Source organism: Silene latifolia, chromosome 7 (genome assembly GCF_048544455.1).
Source record: "Silene latifolia isolate original U9 population chromosome 7, ASM4854445v1, whole genome shotgun sequence".
In the NCBI taxonomy this organism is placed as follows: Eukaryota; Viridiplantae; Streptophyta; class Magnoliopsida; order Caryophyllales; family Caryophyllaceae; genus Silene; species Silene latifolia.
Window position 1 is genome coordinate 43,355,986 of NC_133532.1, and position 23,163 is coordinate 43,379,148.

At 34.4% G+C, this 23,163-nt stretch overlaps 3 protein-coding genes across 3 annotated transcripts; 2 read left to right on the forward strand and 1 right to left on the reverse strand.

Annotated features, from left to right (window-relative positions):
• The first annotated feature begins 5,638 nt into the window (after positions 1-5,638).
• LOC141592095 (wound-induced basic protein-like) lies at positions 5,639-7,650 on the forward strand. Its single transcript, XM_074412683.1, has 2 exons — positions 5,639-5,812; positions 7,390-7,650. The coding sequence occupies exons 1-2, from the start codon at positions 5,742-5,744 to the stop codon at positions 7,460-7,462; spliced, it is 144 nt and encodes a 47-aa protein (XP_074268784.1). The 5' UTR covers positions 5,639-5,741; the 3' UTR covers positions 7,463-7,650.
• Positions 7,651-13,899: 6,249 nt separating this feature from the next.
• On the forward strand, positions 13,900-15,039 carry LOC141590009 (uncharacterized). The gene has a single exon (XM_074410626.1). It carries the CDS (start codon positions 13,900-13,902, stop codon positions 15,037-15,039), a length of 1,140 nt encoding a protein of 379 aa, XP_074266727.1.
• Positions 15,040-16,334: 1,295 nt separating this feature from the next.
• Positions 16,335-19,388, reverse strand: LOC141591039 (putative fructokinase-5). The gene is made up of 5 exons (XM_074411504.1): positions 18,798-19,388; positions 17,396-17,806; positions 17,070-17,204; positions 16,851-16,967; positions 16,335-16,605 (listed from the first exon to the last, which is right to left on the reverse strand). The coding sequence occupies exons 1-5, from the start codon at positions 18,969-18,971 to the stop codon at positions 16,477-16,479; spliced, it is 966 nt and encodes a 321-aa protein (XP_074267605.1). The 5' UTR covers positions 18,972-19,388; the 3' UTR covers positions 16,335-16,476.
• Between the last annotated feature and the right edge of the window lie 3,775 nt (positions 19,389-23,163).

Sequence of the window (23,163 nt, forward strand, 5' to 3'; positions counted from 1 at the left end):
CTCTTCTTTGTTTTTTGTTTCTTATAATCCGTTGAAATTTTCCCAGTCTTTGCTTTCTTTGAAGACGGCTCACTTGGACTAGATTGAGTAGGAATATAAAGTGGCTCATCATCATCAATATTGTCGTCTTCGTCACTTTCATCCCTACTTAAATCAACAGCCTCATTTTGTTGGTTATCCACCGCTTGGACGACAGTCTCGGAATTAGTTCCAGTAGCTCGATCAGGACCATATATAATTGCCAATTTATCAAAGTGTGGAAACGGAACGTTCCATAATCCTTGAGCACTTTTGTTTTGCTACAACAATAATGTAGAGATCAATTTAACTTGTTAAACAAAAAAAAAATCATAAGAAATGGAGCAAGAGAGGTTGTGAAAGTGCATTACCTTGCAAAAATCTTCATATGATTGTCTTTCACACTGTATCATATATTTCTCCTCATCCTAGGAAAAACCAGAAGTGCGAAACATCTCTGTAAGCGCATTGTATTTGTCCTTGAACCATTTAATTTTTGATTCAATGTGAGGAACCGCTTTTAAGCCACATCCTGGAAATTTTTTATTCAACATATCCTCCAACTTATTCTTAAAACCATTTTTGAAACTACCATATGCTTTCCATTCTGGATCATTATTCAGTTCTAGTAGTCCATCAATTAGCTGTTGTTCTTCCAGTTTAGTCCAAATGCGCTTATTTTTTCCCCTTTCGCTTTGAGATGCCTGCCCAATTTCCATGCTATATACAAAAAAATGTCAATAAGGAAAACAGCTATTAAATAAAGTTAGTTCATCCCATTGTCATATAAATAATATATATAACATAAGTTTTTCTATAGAAAAAACATTCGGAAAGTCAATGAAACACAAAAACAAATTACAGAATACATATTAAAAAAAGAAACTCCGAAACAAATTATGCATTTTGATTACGCCTAGCTCTCCAAGTGTTATACATATTTTGCGCTAACGTGTTCCGATAATTAGTCCATGCGTCGGATGTCTCTATCAAAGTAATATATTCATCTTCATCATCAGAATCATCATCATCATCACTACTTTCTTCATCTTCATCGCCATCTAAATCCTCATATATCGTATAATCAGTTGGCATATATTTTCGAATGAGATTATGTAGCAAGGAGCAAGCCTGAACTATACGGCCTTGTGTGCGTATCGAATAGAAAGAAGGGGACCTAAGAATACCCCATCTCCCTTTTAATAATCCAAAACATCTTTCAATAACATTTCTAGCTTTAGAATGTTTCATGTTGAAATACTCCTCGGCACTAATTGGTTGTCGATCCCCCCACTCCTTCAGGTGATATCTGTGGCCTCTATATGGTGCTAAAAAAACCCTGACAATTTGTATATCCCGCATCAACCAAGTAATAGAAACCTTCAAATTTAAAACAAAAAGTTATTTAAATTGTAAATTTTTAGTACAACTGACGAGAGATTTTTTTTTCTATTGTTATTACCTTGAGGAACCTTTAAACCATGAGGTTTACTAATAGCATCACGAAGGACACGACCATCATGCGCAGATCCTTCCCAACCAGGTTGTACATATATAAACTCCAAAAAAGGATTACATACACCTAATACATTCATAGCAATGGAACCCTTCCTCGTTCGATACCTTGGTCTATCCTCATTTCGCACTTGAACACTAATGTATGTGCCATCTAAAGCCCCTAAACAATTCTACAAAACAACAATTAAAGAATAATTTTTAAATATGTACAATAATGTTGTTGGCTAAAAACCCAATACTGTGAAAAAAAAATTATAATACCTCAAAACATTTCCATTTACTATCTTCGCATTCTTCCGTTATAGGCGTCGGCTTTTTAAGCAAATGGTCATGTAGTTTCAAAACGGCAAGAAGACAACGATGAAAGTTTCTACTTACACTTTCTCCGCTTCGGAAAAAATGGTTTCCAATTGTCCTATTTTTGAAATGATGTGCCAATGTATACAAAAACATGGCAACAATTTCTTCTAGTGACATATTTCTACTTCCACTTAAATCTCCAATATCTCTGACCATTTCACAAAGTACATAAAAAGTTCTCCGATTGACACGAAGTTCACTCTTACAAATTATATCGCTATGCTTAGTAAGTGTATACAAGTGTTTTCGCCTAAGAAATCTTTTCTCATCTTTACTATATCGTGGGCGCTCAATTTTATGAATAGCCACACCCATCATACACAATACCAAATATAGAATAGTGACTATATTAATAACAACCATAATTGTCAATAACAACTCAACATGCTTCTTCTTCCTCCTCCTTATCAAAGTCAATTGAGAAGAAAACATTTCTGTGAAAAACCAAATAAGATCACACTCCATATATATATACATATATATATGCACCCATTAAAAATTCAGCCGAAAGCCATTTACGATGAATCTACTACTATAAATTTCTAAAGGACCCAGAAGTATTATAAGAAAATCAGTATTTTTTGGTGTGAGACCGTCTCACAAGGATAGTTCTTTTACAAATCTGTATTGTTTTACGATATAAGACCGTCTTATTCTATGAAGGAACCGGAACAGTAGCACTACTTTCTAAAGTCAATAAAGTTTTCTTCCTTTTTAGCTGGACCACATTCAAACACAAATTCTTATTTAAGACGGACACTATCCGTCTTAAGCTATAACTTGTCAAATCTTTATAAACTAAAAACATCTACCACTAACAAGAGGCCCCTTTGCAGCGAATTAAACTCAGAAAAAGATATAACTTGTCAAATCTTTATAAATTCCATCATATAAGACATAAAAAAAATACAAAAGTAAAGCATGGATGAGCTATAAACAAGAACAAATAAATGCTAGAAAAAAGGCCAAGTGAAAACAATAGTTGTACTACAGACTACAAGACTCACAAGTTACGAGTAAATTATCAAACACCTATATTTAACCACAAATTCTTACTTGTGACGGACACTATCCGTCAGAAGTGAGTGACGGGTCACTTTTCTCTCACACAAATGCAAGTGGGAGGGCAAGTGGGGCGAAAATGGAGTGATCGAAATTCAACCCAACTCGATCTGTAAGTTAATCATTTGGGTTTAATGTGATTTGATCATTTGGGTCTGATTTGTTAGGAAATTTCGTACCTGAGTTTTTGTTTGTTAGTACCATTGAATTGGTTCATGGGATATGATTATGGAATGATTATAATGCTTTTAGTATCCACTGTAACAAGAATTGGAAAGAATGGTTGGTAAATGGTGCAGTTTGCACATCGCGATCACCTTCCTTGATGAATCGGCTAGCTATAGTTAATCAAGGGAGGTTGTGGCGAAAAGCTGGTAATTGAAAAAAAAGGGTTGGTAAATGATGTATGAACACGGCTATACTTCCTCCATATTTATACGAAAAACTTCATAGGCCGATACAGAAATTTTCATCATGGCAATTTGCAAAGCAATGGCAGTAAACATCACTAAAACTCAGTACTAGAATGTAACTGGTCATAAACAATGAAGTTATACTTTTAAAAAACAGACGGAATGTGCTAAATCCTGCGAAAATAATTCAATCAATAGACGGAATGTAACTGGTCATAGACAATGAATTCGACTATTCAATCCTGCGAAAATAATTCAATCATGTGCATATTTCAATATTACTTATACAACAACACAATTTTTTAAGGCAATTGTCGTCATACAACCCGTAAATATTATTTAAAGTAATAGATACATGTATTATTGCAACGAATCATGTATATCAATGAACAATCACAAGCAAATTTTTTATAAATGCAAAAAAAATATTATGAAAGTAGAAGATGAAGACTTACGTAGAGTAGAACAACAGCAATTTGGGTTTTTTCCTTTCTTTCTTAATTTTAGGTTTTGTATCCAGGGGGGATTGGATTTAGAAACTTGGGGGAGGAGTAGAGTATGTGATTCCAAGGGATTGAGGTGGATTGAGAAACCCTTGGGTTTCTAAATCCATTCCAAAAGTGGTCAACCAAACACTTGAATCAGTGATATCCATTCCATTCCATACCCCCCAACCAAACACCCCCTTAAATGTTATCATTAATATTTTTTTTAATTTTTTTTTCTGTTTTAATCTTTATCTTATTTAAAAGTTATCATTAATATTTTTTTTAATTTCTTTATTATTTATCTATTTAACGTGTTTGCTCCATGGTTGAAAAAGAGTATTCAAGCTATCATCAGGAGAGAAATTATGGATATCAACATACTCCTTGATTGTTGATGAGCAAGGGGAAAAGAAATTAAGAAACTCAAGTTAGTCAACTCGATGTATTAATATTGTAGGAGCAATAGACTTTTTTAGCAAATTAAAAAAATACGTAGTCAAGCATATATCAGATCTAACGATGAAGATGACGGAATATCCTTAACTATAAAGTTTTATAGTTCAGGTCTTTAAGTAGAAAAATATTAATACTTAATGTCCTCGACGTAGTGTTAACTCATATCGAGAAAACCTTTGTTTTAAGAATCACAAAGTTTTGGGAACTGCCAGTAACAACTAAGGTGTATACCATTTTGGCGAGGTGTAAAACTTAGGAAGAAAAAGCTAAGTTCTACCGCATTTGATAGATTTTTCAAATAAATCAACTCATAAGATTATATACGATGTGCTTTAAATTTGTTAGCACGAATAATTTAAAATTATAATTGTAGACAATAATATAATTATTGGATATGGACTGAACATAAAACTCTCAAACATAAGACTAAATTAATCCCAAAAAAATACAAATCTACTTAAGCCTCACATTTTTACAACTTTATTGAATCTACAAACCTTATTGCCTGAAAATGTAACTACATTTACAAAGTCCTATTCCTATAGAAATATAAAAAGACCTATTTCTATGCAAATCTCTTTCCACCATGGGAAAAATTAATTGTGAAATCTTATCAAATAACTCATCTTTCCTAAACATGGTCCTATTTTCGACTTTTATCTAAAGAGTATGCCTATACATACAATACTTGGATGAATTCCAACTAATCCACTCATTTCGGGGATAAAAATATTAATCTATAACAAGTGGGGTAGTTTTTGATGTAGGTATGGACAAGGTTCCAACAAGTAGGATAATTTAACAACGTTTTTTTGTTAAGACGATAGCAATAATATTGTTTAACTATTTTTAGTCATACCAAATTTTAGTACCATATATTATGTAATTATTTTTAGTCATAACAAATTTTAGTACCCGTGCAACGCACGGGCACAAAATCTAGTACTCAATAAGATCATTGTAAATAGTTATACTTTGGGGTACACCACACTCCACAAAAGGTTTCAAAAAGACGAATTTACCACACAAAAAAGTGAAATTCAAAAACACACACTGAAAATATCTAATTAAAGAAACTATTTGTAACCATAAGATGAGTTATTTTTTATAATAAGTATACAAATTTTCCTATTTAGATAATCTAGTCATTGAACATTCGTATATTATAAGACCGTCTCTCATAGAGTCATAGGTAGTACCGTAGTAACACTACCAAATTAATCCCTATAACAATTGGGTTATGGGTCAAAAACCTCACTTTCGTAACATGTTTTTAAGAAGCCCAAATTTGAAATAGTAAACAATTTATCCAACTCAAACACAATCCAGTAACAAATAAATACAGCATGTCTTGAGTTTTAGGGTTTCATCATCATTTCACAATTCATCCGAAGAAAAATCAGCCGACATTTGCACAAACAAAAAGATGATTTACGACGTGAATTCCCCACTTTTCCGATCATTTCTCAGCCAAAAGGGTGGTGCTTCTGACAAGAGGTTTGTATTTCTTCATTTTCTTTCTTTTATTTTGTTTTTATGCTTACTAATTTAGATTTTTGTTGAAAATATTGATTCTGGTGAAATTTTTTCTATTAGTAGTATTGTTTTTGCTCTTTGCTGATTTATGTGCTTTTCTATGTATTTGATACGACAACATTTTTTTTTCATTTCTATTATTAAAAATATTAGTGTTATTTTTAGAAAATTTATACGGACAATATTGGGTTTAGGTAGATTAGAGTAACGCCGCTTTACACAATAATTTGCATTCAGCAAGACTTAGAACCTGTATGTTGATGGGACTGTAGAGTTACTGTAAAACCGCTTTACCCAAGAATTTGCATTCATCAAGATTTACAGTATGTTGGGAGTTGGGGTGTATAATTGGTGTAAAACCGCTTTACCAAGAATTTGCATTCAGCAAGATTTAGGTACCTTTATGTTGATGGGAATTGATGGGGGTGTCAGATAGCATATCTTCTTAGACAAATTGCCAATGTGTTTTGATTGTAAAACACAGTTTGTGTAAATTTTGAGGAAGAGGTGAAAGGGCATTTAGGATGTATATCAGGTTTTTGGGTTGTTAGTTGCTCAAACTGGAGAATGAGGTATTGTTCCTGGTGGTTGATGATTTATTAACATTGACATGGAGTAGTATTGAAAGCAATAAGCATAAATACTTATGTATGGATGTCATAAACATGGGTACTTTTTGATGCCATTTTATGTTTTGACTTCACATGTAAGTGATGTTTAACTTATGCTTAGTATGCAAAACCGGTGTTTTAAGTAAAGATCAAAGGGAGTCACTCTCTATTGTACCTGTATATGACATGGGTGCGTGTCGATATGTTTGCTATGTGTCGACTTCTTTCATTGTTTTTCTTAGACCATAGATTTTTCCATGTCTGAGGGACTTAGGGTCACTGATACCGGCGGCACATTTCAGGATATTGAGATCCTCCCATCCATTTATACTCTTCCCCATTGACTTTTATTGTCAAACGACATCAATGTTGAGGAATATTTTCTTACTGTATGCAATTGTGTAGTTGGAATCTAGATTTGCACCAATAGGTAACTTGTATAGAATATAGATGCGTTAGATGTTGGAGCTTAATGTCAATTGGGTATAGCAGTTTTAACTCAATTTGGAACTTGGCTTTATATGTTTTTCCCAGGCCCGCTTGTAAAAATTGCTTTATAACTAGTGTATAGGCTTAAATTGGACATCCTCTTCTCTGGTTTCTGTGCTTGATACTAAATAGTTACTCTTCCAATCCGTTGGAGTTCCAACATTTTCAAGTGACACAACTACTTAGGACGAGTGAGGTCAAATCTGAATTTAACTGTGTATTAGAATTATGGGTAACATAGTTTGGTCCATCCGATCACATGGGTACTTCAATAAATGCGAATTAGTGAGGTCAAATTACATGGATGTAACGACAATTGTCTTAGTTGGCCATTGTCAATATGAGAAACATTGCAAATAATAGCAGATAGTGCTGGCTCCTAGTGTAGTGGATGTTTTGAATGTGTATTCTAAGATGGGAAAGTCTACTGTGTTTCAGGAAAACAGAGGAGCCGAAGCCAAAGGAGCAGAGGTTTAAAGCAAGCGAGAACAAGCCTGTTATGAATGAGTGATGCTTGAGTTTGCTTCATGAATTATGTAGATGTTGGTATGTAATATTGGAAACGGATTCCATGTTCGTTTGTTTTAGAGCTAAAAGTTGTTATTAGAAACCATGTAGACTTACGTCATGTTGCGACAATCTCTTGTATGCCAGGTTTGAGCTTTGCAAAAGTTTAAAAGTACGTATTATTATGTGGTATTGCGCTCTCTGTTAATCTCCGTCTTTAAAACTGAATGCAATTTTCTGCTGACATTGGTTAAATGAGTCTGATTACTTTAAGAACTTATCAAAATACCACTGGTGTCAGTTGGGGGTTTATGTTAGCAACTTCGCATATCCTACGTTGCTGTGTTGGTTGAACCTATGATTGCCAGTTTCCGAAATTTTGAGACTCGAATTTAGATACAGATCTTGGCTGAGTTTTCCCATGTAGATTCATTTAAAGTTCATTTGCACATCTTTTTCCTTGCATGATCCGGTGATTTGAAGAGGTAGAGATTTTTTATGGCTTTGTATCTTGGCTTTTGAGTAAATATTTCCTTGCCTTCGATCAATAGACCGTTGAGGTGTTCATATGTTTTCACAATGACATGAACTACAACCAAATGGGTTTGGTGTGGTGGTTGCTCACCTGAGGTCAGGGGTTCAATTCATGTTTGTGTCAATGGAGCCAACTCTTTGGCCAGCTGAACACCTCTTTGTGAGAGCACACGCAGGAAGAAGTTATGCACTTATGTCGATAGTGCACCCCGATTTACACCAAGAAAAAAGACATGAACTAACAAAAATGAGCAAAATCGACTTTGCCTCACAATAATAATACCGGAGTATTGGATCTGGATGGTAGAAAACTAAATGCGTATATGACTTGCAGTATCCGATGGATTCACCATATTCATATTCCACCCATTGTCATTCCTATTTGCGACTAATGCGGGGATACTAATAACTGAAGTCCCATCAAATCATGTACAAGTTAAAAGTTAAGTGTGGAGAATGAAATGGTGAATGCAAGGAGGGTAATAACTAATAACTTAAGTCCTTTCAAATCACGTGGAAGTTAAAAGTCAAATGTCGACAATATACAGTGGCGAAGTTAAGGGGGACAAATGCCGCAAGCGTAATACTTACGGGACATATTTATCAACCTGCTGGTGTAGTGACTGAAAATGGTGATAAGATTGAACTGGGTCCAAACGTAGAAGTCCCCCATCAACTCATCAAAGTCTTAGGGCAACAAAAAGGGTACTCTCACCTTTCCTACTTCATTAGATTAACAATTCCATGTGCTTAGTTGCTTACTACTTCTCTTGGATCCTATTCCTTCCTCTCAAAGTCCACTTCTCTACAAAGCTAATACATGACCACTTTTTTTACTAACTTTTTCTGATTATGACGTGAATCTAAATTACAGAATAAGACGATTTTACAGCATAACATTATCTATATTTGTAAAAAAGTTATTAATTTATATTGTTAATAAATGAGTTATGTTTTTACACAATTAAACTGTGACTAACACTGTAAGTAAATTATCATAATTATCTTTGTTAATAAATGAATTGTGTTTTACACAATGTTACTTATACACCAAAAAGAATAAAGAGGACATCTTTTCACTCATTCAGTCAACAACGTAGTGGAGTGGTTGTTTTAAGATTCCAGTCACGAGGTAACAATATAGTCCAAAAGTAAAAGGGGTCTTTGAGTCCTTGATGATACGGAGTATTTGATTACCGTCATTATTACGTTACATTTTTTTTTCAAATAAATACTCGACCCATTTCACTTATAGTATTGTCTTTTGTGAGTGCATTACTTTTAGACCATCCCCAAACAGAAGATCGACTTAATCGGATCACCAATTTTTTTTTTCTTATTCACATCTTATTAATCTTGGCCCACTTTCACTCTCTCAAGCAAAAGGTCACGACCCATGACTGTCCCAAGCAGAAAATCACCACTTTAGGTCACCATCCATTTTTTTTTGTTTACTTTGTTGTCCTCACTATTCGTGTCCAAGCAATTAGAAGATGACACCTACTAGGTCACCAAATTGACCTCCAATTGACCTCTTCTACTTCAAGGTCACCAACTGACCTCCAATTGACATCTTCTACTTCAAGGTCATGATAATGTGGTGCTTAATTATGGATTAGCATGACCCAGCAAGGTCATGACCCTTTCCATGACCTTGCTTGGGCATGGTCTTAGGGGAATGATAATTAGACCTGGCAAAATCAACCCGACCCGATTGACCCGACCCGAAAAGGCTGACCCGAGACCGGAAATGACCCTAACTGCTGCACCCGAATGACATCCGAAACCCGAATTAACCCGACCCGAAACAACCCAACCCGAAAATGACCCTACAAAGCATAACTTTAATTGGCCCCAAAAGACTTAAAATGCCTTTTTCCTTCTTAATCATTAACCTGAAAATGACCCGACCCGGACTGACCCGATCCCCTTGACCCAAAACAGTCCCGTAAATCCGAAATGACCCGACCCGACCCGACCCGACCCGACCTGACTAACCCAAATATTTTAGAAACCCGAAATGACCCGACCCGTTAACCCGATTTGCCAGGTCTAATATTGATAATACCACAACCTTTTTTGTTAATGTCACAACATTACAAGGTAAGTCTATGGACATGTTACTATTCACCGTCTCACAAAAAGGAGTGACATTAGTAATATCAGAGTGACATTATGTCTTCCCTACCTTTATTATCCTTACTTTTCTCACTACCTCTTTCTCTAATAAAATAACATTGTCTTTATTCCCTTTAATTGAGGGCTTGTTTGGATGGAAAAATTTGAAAAAAAAGAGAAAAATGAAGGATAATAGGGGATTTAAAACCCTTGTTTGGATAGCAAGTAAGTGTGGGAGGAAAATCAAGGTAAATCAAGGTAAATCAAAATCCTATCACCAAAGGAAAGATTTGGAGGGACATTTTATCCAAACATCTACGAAATCCACCTTCTTATGCCTGGCCGCGACATTTTCTCTTTCGGACACGGTAGACTGGTATGGTGCACGATTCACTACTTCCATCTCTAAGGTAAGTTAGGCTAAGCCAACCCAAATGTGCGGTAAGCTAGACTGAGGAGAATCACATGAGTCTTAGAAATACCTCTACTCAATAAGACCATCATTCTTAAAAAGGATTGTCCGTTATAAGATTAAAACCGATTAAATAATACTGTACTTGAAATGTTATGACAAACTTTTTGCTAAATCCTAGAACCTAGATGTTTTTCTTTCGTCTCGTCTATTTTAATGAGCCTTTTTTACCCCTTAAACAAATATGATTGTTTTAACAGCGTGTCCTTGAAGTTTGACATTTTGCCCGAAATACCCAATTTTTTTATCCGGAAAACTTTAAGAAGCCATAACTCGTATTTACGAACTCAGAAAGTGACGATTTTTTTTTTCAAATTGATCATCTTTCCGAGAACTACGACTTGAAAAAAAATGGTTGAGTTTGGAATTCTTGACCAAGAGATATGGTCACTCAAAGTTTGTTCGGTAAAAAAAAACTTTGACATACAAAAACTCTTAGTCACGGGATCCAAATATGACAATGTTTTTTCAAATCGTAGTTCTCGGAAAGATAATCGATTTGAAAAAAAAATTATCACTTTCTGAACTCGTAAACACGAGTATGGCCTCTTAAAATTTTTCGGATAAAAAAAATTGGGTATTTGAGGCAAAATGTCAAACTTTAAGGACACCCCGTGCATTTTCCGTTGCTTTAAAGAAGAATTCATGCTACTCTAACATACATCTAAAAAATTAAAACTTCAAAAATTTTCGACTTTTTTTTTTTTTTTTTTTTTTTTTTTTTTTTTTTTTCAAATATTGCTCAAGGCATTACTTGTTCAACTTCTTTGAAATTTTTTGTACCCTAACTTAAAATTATGGTTCCGCGACTATGTACATGTAGACCTGGTAAATGGTTTATTTGGGTCGGGTTATTTCGGATCGGGTCATTTTCGGGGTCAACAATTTATCGGGTCATTTTAAGGCGGGTTATTTTTGGGCGGGTCACTTCGGATCGGTCATTTTGCGTCTGGTCAATCTAGGTCGTTTGTGTTGTTTTGGGTTATGCCTTTGCCTTAATTAAGGCATTTCAGGTCATTTTGGGTCAATCGGGTTATTTCAGGGTACTTATGTCGGTTCACTTTCGGGTTGAGCGGGTCACTTTCGGGTTATTTTTGGGTTTCGAGTGAGTATACCTGGCAAAACCAACCTGATCCAATTGACTCGACCCGAAATGTCTTACCCTAGACCCGAAAATAACCCGAATTATGACTTCCAGGTGTGACCCAAACACCGAATCGACCTGACCCGACCCGAACATGACCCGAGTTTTGTTGACCCTGACCGACCTGAAATTACTTGACTCAAAACCACCCGATCCGAAAATGACCCAACAAAAACATAACTCTAATTGAACAAAAAAGACCTGACACGACTAATTTAAAAGCTTTACTTTATACGGAGTATTATTTACGTTAATATGAAGAATTAACTATCAAAACTAAACTAAAAAATAGGTAATAACACTGAATGTACTTTTTTCTGTCTTAATCATTGACCCAAAAATGACCCGAACTCGAACTAACCCGACCCGTTAGACCCAAAAAAGACTGGACCAACATACCCTAAAAACACCTGAAAGACGAAACAACCCGACCCGAACTAACCCGATAAAATGACAGACCCGAACTAACCCGACCTGAACTAACCTGAAAGACGAAACAACTTGACCCGAACTAACCCGACCCGAACTAACCCGATAAAATGACAGCCCGGCCCGGTTGACCCGTTTGCCAAGTCTAACTCTAAAGTCAGCCTTATCAGGTCAGTCATTCGGATAGGGTCAGTTTTGATAGGTCTATGTACAAGTAGACCAGACAAACGGGTCAATCGGGTAGGGTTCGGGTCAGTTAGGGTCTCTCATTGATTTCGGGTTAATTTGGTTCGGGTCGAGTCGGGTCATTTCGAATTTCGGGTTTGTTTCGGTTTATTGTTCAGGTCTGTTTCGAGTCATGCGGGTTGAGTTATTTCGGGTCAATGAATAAAAGAAAAAAAAAGTCATTTCAAGTAGACCTGGCAAACGGGTCATCCAGGTCGGGTTAGAGTCGGTCAATTTCGGGTCGGGTCATTTCAGGTCAGTAGACTTCGGGTTCGAGTCGTGAGTTCGGGTGTCGGGTCGGGTCAATTAGACCTGGCAAACGGGTCAACCAGGTCGGGTTTGGTTCGAGTCAATTTCGGTTCGGGTCGGGTCATTTCGAGTTCGGGTCCACTATTATCAAGTGATTTGTGGATAATAATCAATTTGCAACAATAAAAATTCGGGTCGTTATACTGGGTTGGGTCAATTGGGGTTCGGGTCAAGTTCGAGTCTTGACTTCGGGTGTCGGGTCGGGTCAATTTTGTCTGGTCTAGGCGCTAGGGTCAATTTTGCGAGGTCTAATTTCAAGTCTTTTCGGTTCACTAAGAGTTATGTTTTGTTGGGTCATTTTCGGGTTGGGTGGTTTCGGGCCAGGTCATTTTCGGGTCGGTCAATTACGGGTCAAGAAAGTTCGGGTCATGTTTGGGTCGGATCGGGTCAATTCGGATTTCATATCACATTCGGGTGATGTAATTCAGGTTAATTTCAGGTTTTGAGTCGGCCTTTTCAAACAAGATCAATCAGATCGGGCTATATTTACAAGCAATTAGTCTCACTATTGACGGATATATCCGTCTAAAAGTGAAAGACGGGTCAAATATGCTTAAAGTTGTGACATTTTTAGGCCCCACTATACAAATTGTTGCTTATCTTATAATTAAAGTGGATGAATATTTAATACGGCTATCCTTATACACAAAATCTCATTGAAGACGGTACGTATCCGTCACTTTGGAGTGACGGATACCATTTCCTCTCACAAATAACCCAAATAGAGGAGAGAGGGAAGCACATGGGGGTGCCCCCAACTTGTCCCCCTATCCATTTTGTGAGTGACATTACCCGTCATTTACTCAAACCCGTCTTCAGCAAGACTAATTGATCCTTATAACAAAAATTTGTGATGTACAAGTAACATCACAAACATCACAAAAACGACAATATGGAAACAGAAGGAATGGACCAAACATAACATAATTTGCATTAAATTATTAAAGTCTCACAGGAATCAGAAGTCACACCGTACCATAAAGTTAGTTAATAGTGACTTAACACCTCTCTCGTGTTCCCTCCTTTTTTATCCCTCTCTCCATTCCACCCCCTTTAGTCACGCCCACTTTCACTCTCAATTCCCACCTCCTTTTACTCATCAATCTCTCCCTTTCTCCATCACCATTACACCAAAAACAACATTACTACCATTATCAAACCCTTCATTTTCACTATATTTTCAACATTTGTTTCTGTTTTTCAAACAAAAATGACTCAACTTTGCTTACCAAAAAACAACAACAAATCATCTGAGTTTAGCATGCTTTGTTCTTATATTATGTCTCATCCATTATACTTTTCTTACTTAATCTTCTTCTCTCCTTACTTATTCAAGCTCCTTTCTTTCTTATCTCCATTATTTTTAACCACATTTCTCTTGTTTTTATCTCTTGTTACCACTCTAATTCCTCTACATTCCATTATAAACTCCAAAGATAGTTTCTTTCTTGCAGCCTACACTACTCTCATAGAGAACTTTAAGCCGAGTTTCGACAACGACGACGATAATGACGAGAAATTGGAAGAGTTTGAGGTTTACAAGGTTGTCTTTGATGTACCCATAATTGAGCTAACTGAAGCAAACCCAGATGAGGATATCGAGTTTGGAGAAAACCCAGTTGAGGAAATGTGTCAATTCGATGAAAAAATCGTTGACCGGGTTGAATGTTTGACTTTGGTGCATGAAACAGGGGACACAAATTGCCAGAAATTGGGAGGTGAAAAAGAGATGATTCAAGAGGTGATAGTAGAAAATGTTGGATCCGAGGTAAATGAGGTTAAGAAAACAGTAAAATTGAGTTCTTTGAAGGTGAAAAATGGTGAAAAGTTGAGTGAGGCATTTCATCAAACAGTTGGTGTGCAGCAAAATTTAGCGGGTTTCGGATCGATGAGGAAGGAGAAAGAATGGAGGAGAACATTGGCATGTAAGTTATTTGAAGAAAGGCATAATTGGAGTAATAATAGTAGGATTAATAGTGTAAATGAAGAAAATGGTGAAGAAGGTATGGATTTGTTATGGGAAACTAATGAAACAATTGAGATAAATCAAGGAAAATTGAAAGAAGTAGAGAATTATGGTAATAATAAGGAAGGAAGAACAAAAGTAGATAATAATAAAAATAATAAAATAGAAGATTTGATGAAAATTGAAAAGGGTGAGGAGAGTGAAGAAAGTGAAGAGTATGATGAAATTGGGAAAATATGTTGTTTGCAAGCATTGAAATTATCAGCTGGGAAGATGAATTTAAGCATGGGTAAACCTAATTTGCTTAAATTTTCTAAGGCTTTCAAAGGTATTGGATGGTTGCATAACCATGTTAAAAAGAAGGGGAATAAAGGGTACAAATAATTATTATTTTTTGTTGTTGTTTTTGTAGAGTTATTTTGTATGTGTAATGTAATTTTTACGTTTTTGTTATGATTATTATGTCGATTTTTAGTAGCAATAATGTTAGTAAGTTTATGGTAAGATCGACTCTTTGTATGTAATACGATGGTAAGACCGTCTCTTTGTAATTTTATATAGGTATGTTATTGTGATTTTGTGGATTTAAAATTGAAGTTATTTTTTAGGTATGACATAATTATTTTTAAGGTCTTATACTAAAATGCGGTTATACCTTAGAGTATGTGTGACTATAGCGCTGAAAATGATTTGAGCTGATTGTCGAGTCCTCAAAATCGGCCAGTCAAATCGAGCTTGGCTAAATCTGAGCCGATCCCAAGCTCAGCAAAGCTTGGCTCGGAAGGTCGTTTTTTTTACATTTATAAATGTATTATCTTTTGAATATTCGTATTGTATTTTATAAGATATTTATATTTAGTTAGATTGAAAAGGTGTGAAAGTAAAAGAAATATAATGACATAACGAGTTGGAGTTTCAAATTTTTAGGTTCGATGAGCTTCGAGCCAAGCCCCAGCTTAAGAGCTAAATTCCAAGTCGTGCCTAAGCTCAGATAGGCTCAATTATAGGCTTACAACCTTATGTGTGAGTTAATTCAAGACCGGTTGTAGTGTATTTTTATTTTTATCTTTTTTTTAATTAGTATTTAGTGTATTTTTTTAGTTGTTTCTCATTAATGTAGTGCAAGATGGTCTCTTAAGGACTTATTGAAATAATTGGTGATGTATGATGAATATGGAAAAGAAAAGAAAGTAATTGTGTGCAAGTTATTAGCCAAAAGGTGGATCGTTAATTTTGTTCCAAATTGTCTCCACTCTTGACTATCCATGGAATTTTAATCATACAAAGTGTTTGCCACTTTGATAATCGGCAAATGCATCATAACAAAAGGTGAAGTTATCATGCCATTACTATTTACTACGAGTACCATTGAATTGAAGGAAAATTACAAGTGCCCGTTAGGGGTTAGACTTAGTTGGTACTTGGTAACTTTATCAAAAGAGACTTCGTTCATGATCTTCTTTTATCATTGTTTTGTACCGGTAATTATGTATCATCGAGAAAATCCTCTTTTCAACAAATCAGGTAGTCCCCTCATCCATGATCCCATATCGGCGTTTACAAATTAATGACTTAACAAATACGGAATAACTAAGTATGTAGCTCAGTAGTTGTGAAGTTGAATTACTATGTTAATATAACAACAAGAGTAGTGATCGATAAAATAAACATGAGTAAAATGCTAGTAAACATAAATATATTATTGGAACGAAATTATAGCATTATTCGAGTTTCACCATAAAGCACACTAAAAACTTAATTTAATCCCCAACTTAAAACCAAATTTAAAACATAATTAAAAAAAACCATTTGCCAGGAAATTCAGTTTTTATTGACCAATTCAAGTGCCTCAGCCATACTTGGAAGAGCAGGAATCGCACCCTTTTGAGTTGTTGCTATTGCTCCACATGCATTTGCCAACTTCAGTGCCTCTACCAGCTTGCTCTCATCCTGTATATTTAAATTTTAATAAATTATTAAGTCTTACAATATTGCATAAATATAGTATCGAAATTATTTATAAACAAAAAATAAATGTTAAATTAAAAAAAAAGTGCCTCTACCAGCTTGCTCTCATCCTGTATATTTAAATTTTAATAAATTATTAAGTCTTACAATATTGCATAAATATAGTATCGAAATTATTTATAAACAAAAAATAAATGTTAAATTAAAAAAAAATAGAGTATAGATACCTCCAAGAGTGAGGGATTGTTGGCAAGAGAATAAAGGAAGGACCCAACATACGCATCTCCGGCTCCTGTTGTATCTACAGTTGCCACTGAGAACCCTTTTACCGATCCTTTGAAGTTCTGCAATTTTTTTCAATTTGTTTTCCAATAATCAAACTTTTTACCATTTAGGAATGCGCTAAAATATTTAATATAAAAGTGGAGATTGAAGAACGAACAAACCTTAGAGAAATATCTGCAGCCCTTTTCACCATCAGTAACCATGAGAAGCTTAAGATTATCATGCCATAAAGACATGACAACTTCTTCATTGTAAGGGTCTTGTTGGGTTAGAAACTCCACTTCTTCATCACTTACCTATACATATAACAATATATATATATATATATATATATATATATATATATATATATATAACAAATTAAATTAGAATCTACATTAATCTTATGAGCACCCATTATAGAGTATTATTTTAAAATCTTCCTTTTTTATAAAAGCTACAAACATGGAAAATTGACTCAAATCGTGTTAAAAGTATGAACACAAACCTTAACAATATCAGCATGATTCCAAATGCTATTAATACCATCCCTAGCATCTTGAGCGGAAGCCCACAAAGGAAGTCGAACATTGGGGTCATAAGAGAGAATAGCACCAGCTTCCTTGGCTAACTTCATCGCAGCTAAGTGAGCCGACCGGCATGGCTCGGTGATTAAACTAATTGAGCCATAGTGAAAGATCTTGGCTTGCTGGATAAGTTCGACATTAAGCTCAGATTCGTTTAGAAGCATATCGGCACTAGGGTTTCGATAGAACATGAACTCCCTCTCACCATTTTTCTTTAGAGTTACAAATGCTAGGGCAGTTCTTGCTTCCTTGTCGAAACACACCCCTTTTGTGTTCACTCCATTTTTGTCTAGTATGTCTACTAGCATCTTTCCAAATTCATCTTCGCCCACCTATATTAGGGTTAATGGTTTTGTTATACGTGAAAAACATTTAAAAATTATCGAGATTGATAATACGGGTTTGTTATATGTATATGAAAAAAACACAAAAAAAGTATCGAGATTGATAATTAAAATAACGAAGAATTTAGGACGGGGTGAACCAAATAAAACTAAAATTGAGTAACAAAATAATACTTTTCTCAAAAATAAATCAGAATACACATCCATATAGCTAGCAACAGTTACAGAGTAATAATTAATACTCGTATAATAGTTATTATTAATAAGCAAAAAATGTATTTTCCTTCATTTATCAAATTTATAGTAAGATTAATTCCCCCCCCCCCCCCCCCGGGTATTGCTTAGTGTTCACAAATAGATCTTACACAATCCAAATTCATCTTCGCCCACCTATATTTGGGTTAATGGTTTTGTTATACGTGAAAAACATTTAAAAATTACCGAGATTGATAATACGGGTTTGTTATATGTATATGAAAAAAACACAAAAAAAGTATCGAGATTGATAATTAAAAATAACGAAGAATTTAGGACGGGGTGAACCAAATAAAACTAAAATTGAGTAACAAAATAATACTTTTCTCAAAAATAAATCAGAATACACATTCATATAGCTAGCAACAGTTACGGAGTAATAATTAATACTCGTATAATAGTTTATTATTAATAAGCAAAAAAACTAATTTTCCTTTATTTATCAAATTTATAGTAAGATTAATTTTTTCCCCGGGTATTGCTTAGTGTTTACAAATAGAGCGTTCACAAATAGAGCGTTCACAAATAGAGCTTACACAAAGCTTTCGTATTTAAATAAATTAAATGTAAATTGTGATGAGAACAATAAAGTTCACCGTAAACATGCGGCTAAATAAATAACAAATAATAAAGCATTCATTCGAAACAAAATTTTCCATAATAATGGAGTACTATTTATGCACGAAACTATTTATTTAACGTAAAATCGAGAATAGTATGTTACCTTGCCCATGAAGGCAGATGAACCACCGAGTTTTGTAACAGCACAAGCCACGTTAGCGGGAGCACCACCAGGAGCCTTGACAAACCCACGCGATTCACCCAATGAAACACCGGCTTCATCGGGAACGAAATCGATCAACATCTCTCCGAATGACACAATAGCTGAAGACTCCATTATTTCTTTTGAATAGATTGATATTGAATTACGGGAAACTAATAATATTGAGAAAACGAGAGATTACTAATAAGGTGAGATTGGATAGGTATTGAGACGCGTATTTATAATGTTAACATCGTACTTTGTTGTTGATTTGTTATAAAACTCCTAGTCCGAATTATTTTTTTGATTTTCGGTTATTATTGTTATCTAAATCGTATCGGATTAGAAGATAATTCCTTGATATAATATACTTCGTATATCTATATCTATATCTATCTATTTTGTTTATAAAAATATACTTTCATTAGCCAATCAAATTAATGTTAGGATTTAAAAAATATTATCCTAAATACAAACAATAACTAAACGACATTAGAGCTCTTGATATCTTGGGTTACCTAATTCCCAAGTCTTAACAGGATAAGAGAGTTCTGATTTAGTATACAAAATTTTATTTTATTTAGATAATTAGATGATCCACATAATTTTATCCACAATTGCTAAAGGATAACAACGATAATAAACGAAAACACCATGTGATTAGAAGTTAGTTAGGAAACAAATTAGCATAATTTATTCCTTCAAAAAAAAAAAAAAAAAAATTAGCATAATTTATGACCAAGTATTCATATCCAACTTCGATCAAACTCATTAGTTACATGAACTTTCTCCATTTATCTAAGAGAAGAATATAATCATATTTTAAAATTAATATTGATTTGATATATTAATAAAATAAAATTATTGATATGATATTCATTAGTACTCCCATTATTATTATTGTTATTATTATTATAGATCTGACAAAATAAACCTGAACCCAAAAAGGGATCGAAAATATCTAAATTGATAACCAATAGAATACTCGATATCAGTAACCTGAATAGGACCCGAAACCCGACTCAATTCGAATCGAACCGAAACTGAACCGAATTCAATAATAACCGTATGATGCCCGAACTTGAATATATCCGAACCGATAAGAACTAAACTGATAGACCCGGATTATAAATACTTTTCTAAAAAACCACTTATTTTAGGTGTTTTTTCATTATTTTTTATTTTATGTTATTAATGGTATTATGTATTATTTATTCAAATTGAATTGTATAAGATACATTTAAGCTAGTTTTTTTTAGCTTTAGCTCAAGAATATTGTGATCTGGAATTAAACTGAGTTGATATTACCTGATTTGAACCGCATTTGACTCGAAATAATACGAACCGATTACAGTGGCTAACCAAAATGAACCCGATCAAAATTGAAATGAAACGAAAACTAAGGTCAACCAGATTTAAACCTAACTGATTACCTAATTGATTTAACCCGATCCAAACTATATCAAATGACCCGTTTGCTATGTCTAGTTATTAACAACTAAAGAAAAAAATTATTTCTTTGTCCTGCACGGCGGGTAAGGCCATATGTGGTAATTATGCAACTTGGGTTGGTTACGAGATCGGTTAAATCGGATTGAGTTATTTCAGCTCCGAATTTTTGCCGGGTTATTACCTTGTTCGGATATGAATCATTACTAGAATCATGAATCATTATTGGATCAAATGTCAGCATACCCTCAATTTTATCTTATGCATTTAATTTGGGCCCATCGTAACATTACTAGAAGGTGTATTAATTTAGTTTTAAGTTAAAACAGCCGGTATTAATTGATTCGTTATCTATTTATCCATAGCGTCGAGTGAGTTTCGGGTCATGAGTCATCACAAGTCTTTATTAGTTTAACCTTTGGGTTACGTTAGGTCAATTTTAGTTCACTAAATTGTTAAGTTTTATTGAGTTGTATTTCACATCATACAAATTAAGTTTTTGGTTCAAATTAGTTTTCGTCCACTTTAAATAAGGTAAGTCCTTTCCACATGGCCCAGTCTTTTAATAAGGAATCTTGGTATGCATAATACTCGAATGCATGCAAATATACAATGCATGGTTTCAAAAATTGACAAAACGCTAATGGTAGAACAGTGAGATTCTCTCCATTCCATTTTTTTGCCTCATCTCGTGTATCATGACTCACAAAATAAAACCGGTGGTTATTTCTATTAAACTAAAGACATGTTATAAGTAGACCTGTTAAAACAACCCGATCAAAAAACCGACCTTAACCCAACCCGTTTTGACCTGTAAACAGCGAGTTGACCAGTTGGGTCAAGAATATATATATTCTTTAAAATAACGTCAAATAGCAATTGAATATTAAAATTTTGTGAAAAAAATGTACATATGCCAAATTGTAATATTCTAACAACATTAGGTGAACCTTCACCACAAATCACACTAAAAACTTGATTAAATCCCTAACTTAACCAAATTAAAAACACATTATTTATTAACTAAAATGTAAAACTTGCATTCAAAAAAAAAATGTAAAACTTCTATAGCTTAGTGAAATTCAGTTTTTGTTGACCAATTCAAGTGCCTCAGCCATACTTGGAAGAGCAGGGATCACACCCTTTTGAATTGTTGCTAGTGCTCCACATGCATTTGCCAATTTCAGTGCCTCTACTAGCTTGCTTTCATCCTATATATTCAAATTTTAATAAATAAATTATCACAATATTACATAAAAAATAATATCGAAATTTAAGTATAAACAAAAATAAATGTTAAATTTTTTATTTATTTTAATTAAAAAAAGGAAGTATTAATACCTCCAAGAGTGAGGGATTGTTGGCAAGAGAATAAAGGAAGGAGCCCATATACGCATCTCCGGCTCATGTTATGTCTGTTGTTGCCACAGAATACCCCTTCACCGATCCTTTAAATTTCAGCAGTTTCATTCAATTATTCAATAGTTAATATTTCACGTTATGCATATATGTTTTTTTTTTTTTTTGGGTGAAGAGTAAGTATATATTAATAAAAAAAATAGAAATATACAATGTTCTGATTATACATATGCCAAACTCAAAGCTACATCAAATTACAAGCTAAGAAATGGAGGCCAACCATTGTGCATCAACAACTCTCAGAGGAGTTCTATTCCGCTTTTTCCACCTTTCTATTACCTCCTTCCATACTTGCTGAACTAGAACATTTGGATGAATAACTTGATGATAAATCCTAGCTCGATTTCTTGCCGTCCAAATAGCATACAGGAGGCGTACATAACAGGCACCATCGATCAATTAATTTCTGTAGAACACTCTTGCACCTCCCAGAAGAATACCATCTAATCATGTCATTAGGAGGAAACTGTATCTGAATCTTTTGTTGCAGTAAAGTGATACATTTCCTGCTGAATTCACACGTTTGAAAAAGATGTTCATGATTTTCTGGAGCAGCTTCACAGAGATAGCATGCAATATCTTGACAAATTTCCATTTTAATCACCATGTCACGAGTAAGTAGTCTTTTATGCAAAAAAGTCCAGTAGATAAAAGAAGTCCTAGGAACATTTAAGGTATTCCAGCATATGAATCTCCATGGAACCTTGGGAGATGAATTCCTAAGCCAATGGTAACCTGATGCAATGGTGTAATTAGATGCTGAGCCAAGCCAAATATTATTCAGGTATCCTGTCTTGAACTGATCTTTAACCTGAACAATTTTCTTCCAAGACCAACTGCAATCCTTAGGACCTTGATAGTCTGTCCAATCAGTGCCTTTCATATATATATGGTTGACCCATTTTACCCATAGATGATCTTTCTTAGTTGCCAACCAACTTGTATGTTGGGGTTGGTGTCCTTAACAGTTAGTGCAAGGACTTATAAATCTCTAAAAGGATCAAAGGGCATACTTTTGGTATTATTATCAGTTGATCCACGTTTATCAATAACGGTTGGCTTGCTAGATAAGTTTGACGTTATTGTCATACAGATGGCGGTGATCAACTGGTTCCTAAAAGTCACACCTATAGGATACGTTTGAGAGATGTGACGGTATGAAAATACTGTCATGTAGATGCCAAAAATTGACTAACCAGTTAGTCCGAGTTTTTGACTATTAATTAGTCAAAATGTGATGTTGAGATATTATATTTAATACGGATTAAATTATATGGGCTATGGCGAATTAACCAGTTAATTCGTAAAATTAAATATAAGCGATTTATATTTAATTAATGTATATTGAATATAATTATACAATATCGTCTTTGTCGGACATGTATTAATACTTCAACTAACCCGTGTTATTAGTTGATGTTTTAATAGCCGATAACCGATGACGATTTATAAAAACCGC